Source organism: Ictidomys tridecemlineatus, chromosome 3 (assembly GCF_052094955.1).
Source record: "Ictidomys tridecemlineatus isolate mIctTri1 chromosome 3, mIctTri1.hap1, whole genome shotgun sequence".
Lineage (NCBI taxonomy): Eukaryota > Metazoa > Chordata > Mammalia > Rodentia > Sciuridae > Ictidomys > Ictidomys tridecemlineatus.
This window is the reverse complement of record NC_135479.1, coordinates 105,255,691-105,261,304: the sequence shown is the minus strand read 5'-3', so window position 1 is coordinate 105,261,304 and position 5,614 is coordinate 105,255,691. Positions and strand designations below refer to the sequence as shown.

Sequence of the window (5,614 nt, the reverse complement as noted above, 5' to 3'; positions counted from 1 at the left end):
TTCTGTTAAGCACAGCCTGTTAAAATTCCCTGGAAAATCCTGGACTTCACAGTTTGATTCCTCTCCCTCAGATTGCGATTCCTCCATGGATTCTTTCCTGTTGCCATCTTGAATCTGAGCTTGTAAGTCTCCTGCAGGAGGACTTTCTATCTCTCTATGAATCTCCTCTGGATTCTTCTCTCCAGAAGAAGGACCTTCTATCCCCTGGAGGCCCTCTATCTATGGTATTCTTTCTGGCTACTCCCATTTGATTTAGGCAAACCTATGTTTTTAACTTTTGGGTTTGTCCCCAAGGTTTTTGGTTGGAATGTAATTTGTTTTAGTCTTTAACTGGTTAGGGGAAAAGACTTTTCCTTAGCCTCAGGCATTTTTTCTATTTGAATAGACTCAATGGCTCTCTGAATACCTTTCAGTAGATCTTCAGGTGGCCACAGACTATGCTCCATGTAATCAAAAAGATCTCTAAAGCAGGTCAAACCTTTTGAATATTCTCAAAATTTCCAGTTAATTCAATAGAAAGGCAAATTTCATGTAATTTCCTTCCTAATTTGTCTCACATATGCGAATTTGGTGAATCTTGGTAACAAAATTGAGGGCAAAATTCACTTACAACCTTTAAGAATTGTAGCAATTGAGTCTTTTAACTTGCTTTCCCTTCTGATTAATTATTGTCTCTAAAATAGTCAAATACATATCTTTATCAGTAGAAGATGAATCATTAATTTTTTTAAGTCCCTTCTTTCCAAAACTGCCTGGTATTTCCGTGACCCTAAAAATTTTCACAAAACTGCATTTGTAGAGCATGCTCTCTAAGTCAACCTAGTGGATTTAACTCATGAGCCTCACTTCAGGGTGCCACCTCTACCATTCGACCAGCACTGGCTTCATTAAAGAAGGTTCCATTCATGAGTAAATGGTAGGTAGTTCTAAATGAAAGAGACAAGACTCTAATTACCTTTAATACCAGCTCTGGGAGAGCTTCTCCTAGCTCCCACTGCCAGCCACCAAATGCGGTAATGAGGTTTACTGAAGAGGCTAGCAAGAGGGAGAACATGCCAGGGAGTAGACTTTTATTGAGAAACAAAAAATTCCAGGGAAAATCCCATCCAATGAAGGTTAAGGGGGGCAGCAGCCCAAGGTCAGGGGCAATGATTGGGTCTTCAGGGCAGTGTCCAGACATGTCTCTGCACTGACAAGCCCTCGGACCTGGAGAAGGATGGGGAAATCTCTGACACAGCTGTGTCTAAACGCCTCTCACGCAGCCATGGAGGTAACTCAAATCACCTGTGAGGATGGCCTCCCACAAATATTGTTTTGTTTTACTAAACTGTCATTTACAGAGTTGGAAGCTGATTTAGTAAGTGATGTTTTGTTTAGAACAGCCTTTCACCTTTTTTCTCTTGAAGCAAAATGTTAGAGGACTGTATCATGGTATTTCACTATTTCCGTTCGGATTTAAACCTGAAATTAGATTCTTTCAAGTTGGCTGGTATAAGACATGAACTATATGAGAAAATATTCACCAATAGTAGTTAGGGCAAAAGTAGTTCTGGATAACAATCAGTGAGTGATCATCACTTCATTTTATACAGACCATAACTGAGGAACTTTCATCCACTCGCTTAGAGAAAGTAATATTTTATGCTGGCAAGTAAGGACTGATTTGACAACCAGTGTGACTCTTGAGGGAAAACAGAATTATTAGATTTATTAAAAGTGTAGACTTTCTTTTGCAAGACCCGAATTTTTTTCTTTTCTATTAATTTTGGGCTCAAATATCAGGCAGATTCTTCACTGTGCTTCAAATGTTTTAATAGAACTGCTTCTTATTTTTCAGAAGGAGGTTATACTACTGCATTCATTTTAGGTTTAAATGTATACTTTAAACACATGCACACACACATTTAGAGAGCATATTTAACATTTGAATAAAGCTTTAACTATAGTTAGGGTATTTCTAATACATGTTAGTTCTTGGTCTCTATTGGAAAAAACTTGTTCAAAGTGTTCTCTGTGTATTGGTGCAGGTTGGCCAATTGTCACTTGTTGGCAATGATATAGAAGTTGAAAGTGAGCAGTTCAAAAAACTTAAAGTAGTTTAGCAGAGTTATTTTATGAGTATCAAATCTAAGAATACCAAAAGCTGAGAATTATGTGTCTGATTCTTATTTTAGTGTCCCAATAAATCATGTGTATTTTACAAATATCTCCCCAAAACCAAAGACTAGGTAAACCTTTATCAGTGAACCACAGCAGAATGCAATTCTAAATTTCATGAAAATGGGCATAAAATATAAAAGACAGGAATTGGGGTTGTGGGTCAGTGGAACAGCACTCACTTAGCACATGCAAAGTACTGAGTAGGATCCTCAGAACCACATAAAAATTAATTAATTGTTTGATTGAGTGATTAATTAATTAAAGATAGAAGAAGAACTCAAAGATGAAGAAAACAAAGAAAAATAGAAAGAAGAAGAAGAAGAAGAAGAAGAAGAAGAAGAAGAAGAAGAAGAAGAAGAAGAAGAAGAAGAAGAAGAAAAAGAAGGGAGGATGTGGAGGAGGAGGAGGAGGAGGAGGAGGAGGGAGGAAGAAGAAGAAGAAGTCATCAAGATGACTCAGGGAAAATGGGAACAGAGTGAGTTTAAATTGTGGTTTCCAATTCCAAAATGTTTCCTGAGAACTGCAACTTTCTTTGTATTTGAGATCTTCTACTTCCATGACATGTTTAGTAGTGTTTTCTGGTTTACTCTTAGTATCCTCTAGTTATTGTTTTATGGGAAAACTAGTTGACATGCCCCACAAGACTGAAAATCAATGAAAATCTTTCATTAAGCATAAAGTTCCTTTCACATTTGCTACAATCATAGTAAATACACTTCTTTGTATAAAGGGACTGACTTTGTTGGGCATTTCAAATATCCCCAGAGGCTGGATGACATACCTGAAACTCCCATTGTTGTTTATAGAATAGTGGATTAATCAAATTCAATGCTGTAATCATTAGAGTAAAATAGAATGAAAATAATTTACTCATAGTATCATATTTAAACCATCTTTATTTCCAAAATACTATCCTAAGAATTGTAGTTTTATTTAGCTTCAATCAGAGCAAAAGTATAATCACTTACTTAAGTAAAAGCAATTACTTAAAAACTAAAAATGAGAGGTAAGTCAAATGACTTTTGAAGAGAGATCAAAAACATCAGGTTTCTTGTTGATGTTCAGTAGCAGACTCACTTGAAGGTGTAAAGAAGCCTGAAGGGCACTCACTTCTACTTTCAGAATTCAGGGGTGGGGGGAGGAAATCCAGCTCTTGGGGGAAGGTCATGAGGAAAATACCTCCATTCATAGACATCTGGCATTGGAAAAAATGGAGGGGGTGGAAAATAATCTCGAGGTGCCCCATACCTGTTTCCTGGAGGAGGCGGAGGGAAAAATGGTCCTCTTCTCATGAACTGACTCCTTGGGTCCACAGGAAATAATTCACCTCTGACTGGAGGGAAAGGTGCCAACAATGAGCCAGAGCCAGTTGCTTGGTTTTCAGCAGGGAGAGGTGAATCGAGCACATTGGAATCTTCAAGATTCATTTTGGTCTCCTTTCTACTGGACTGAATTTCTGAAGACATAGGCCCATCCTCTTTATCCAAAGAAGGCAGATTAGAACCTCTGAATTCTGCTGGTCGCCATGGTCTAGCATACTTCAAATAACATCCACCTTGCCAAGGAGGACCCAATGGTGAGGGACCACTGGGGGAATGCTTTCTGCCCAATGCTGCATTTGAAACACCAAGTGCACAGGGATCTTCCTCTAGGAGTTCCAATTGAAGCTCCCTTTCAGTTAACTTTTGTCTATTGCGAGCGTTTTGTTTCATGAAATAATGGAGGTTTCTTTCAGCAATCCAAGCCGCCAACTCACTCTCATGTGCTTTTTTCTCAGAGTAAATAATCTTCCCCTGACAGGACTGAATGGTTCTCTCCAATTCTTCTTTAAGATATTTGGCTCGCTTTCTGTAGGTCTCCAGCTCTTCTCTTGTATGGCCCATCTCTTCTTTGACCTTGGAAAGTTTCTCCTCTTGCTCCTCCAGGGAATTTTCCTCTACTCTGAGTTTCCCATGGAGTTTCATCATATTTTCTTGATAGCATTCCATCATGTCTTTAAATTTCTGCTGAAGGTTCTCATTCTCACCTTCAAGCCATGTATTTTCTGACAGCAAGGTGGCCTGTTCAGTCTTCAGACTTCTAATCTGTTCTCTAAGGTCTTCCTTTGTTTTCTCTACTTCAGATAAGAAAGCACAAGTTTGAACTCTTTCTCCTTCTAAGGTTTCTAAGGAGGACTTTAGCTTAGCACCATCAACCAGTTTCTTCACAGCTCCTTTGGGCTCATCATCCAAGTGAGCACCAATTCCTGATTCACTCGTCACTCCACATTCCAAGTTCCCAATGTCTGTTTGGGCTCCCTTGGTTGGAGAAGACCTGTCTTTCATCTTCAGCAAGCCTTCAGTCAGAGACTCCACGTGATTGTCTTTATCAGTTTGAACTTGTTTTGAATGGAATTGAGAGTCTTCCAATGTGGTGCTCTCTTCACATTGGACACGTCCTTGTTCCCTCCATGCTTCAGCATCTCCTTGTAAGATCGGTTTCTGACTTTGCTGAAGCTGGGAACATTCATCCAAGGCTTCCTTCATTGCCAGCTGAAGTCCTTCCTCTCTTATTTGAAGCAGTCTCAAGTTTGTTTTCGTTTCAGCTATTTCTGATCTGATTGATTCAGATTCACCTTCAAGGGATTTTATCCTTCTCGATATATCTGCCATGATTTCATCCTGTTTACAATGTCTAGCCTTTTGTTCTTCTAGCTCTTTGTCTAGAAAAAGTCTTTCATCCCCATGGCTAGGTTTGGACCTATGCAGATTTTCATAGGTTGCCTCCAAATTGGGGACGTCTCTTGGACCCTTCTCAGAACTGCTGTCCTTTAAAGTTGACTCTAAGCCTTCAAGCTCTTTTTGAACAAGGCTAACTTTTTCAAGTAGTTCACATTTCTCTTCAATTAGTCTAGAAAGTTTTAAAGCCAGCTGTTTTTCTCTTCCCACATACAGCCTGCTTCTAACACACTGAAAACTTCTCCACAAAAACAAGAGAAGAGCAAAACATCCAATAGCTCTACACATCACCAACTCCCAAGGAACACCATAAGGACTTGGGCCTGGCTTCATGTCTTCAGACAATGCTGCCACAACCCTGCCTACTTCTTCCAGGACCACCTGCTAATGTGGCTGTAGGGCAGTCCTTGGTGCCTCCATCAAGCTAAGTTGGCTTTGGCTCTTGCCACCACAACCACAGCCTGCCCAGGCAGGCCAATATAGGCTGTGAACACTCCAGTGTTTGGTGAGGAACTCAAACCTGCACCAGGCAACGGAACAGACCACTGAAAACCCCTGAAAGGGGGGGTTGTGATGGTGGGGAGCTGGAGTGAAGGACTCCCAGGAGCCTTGTGGTGCTCAAGTGCCCATCAGGGTAGTCTTGGCCCTTTCCTTCCCTAACCAGTGCATCCTGAAGTGCCAGGGGTTCAGGTCCCTTCTACTCCAGCCAGACAGGAGTCCTCTCTATGCCTCCCACC

At 40.4% G+C, this 5,614-nt stretch overlaps 1 protein-coding gene across 1 annotated transcript; it reads right to left on the bottom strand.

Annotated features, from left to right (window-relative positions):
- Positions 1-3,278: 3,278 nt before the first annotated feature.
- LOC144375724 (melanoma inhibitory activity protein 2-like) lies at positions 3,279-5,210 on the bottom strand. The gene has a single exon (XM_078041162.1). The coding sequence runs from the start codon at positions 5,208-5,210 to the stop codon at positions 3,279-3,281; it is 1,932 nt and encodes a 643-aa protein (XP_077897288.1).
- Between the last annotated feature and the right edge of the window lie 404 nt (positions 5,211-5,614).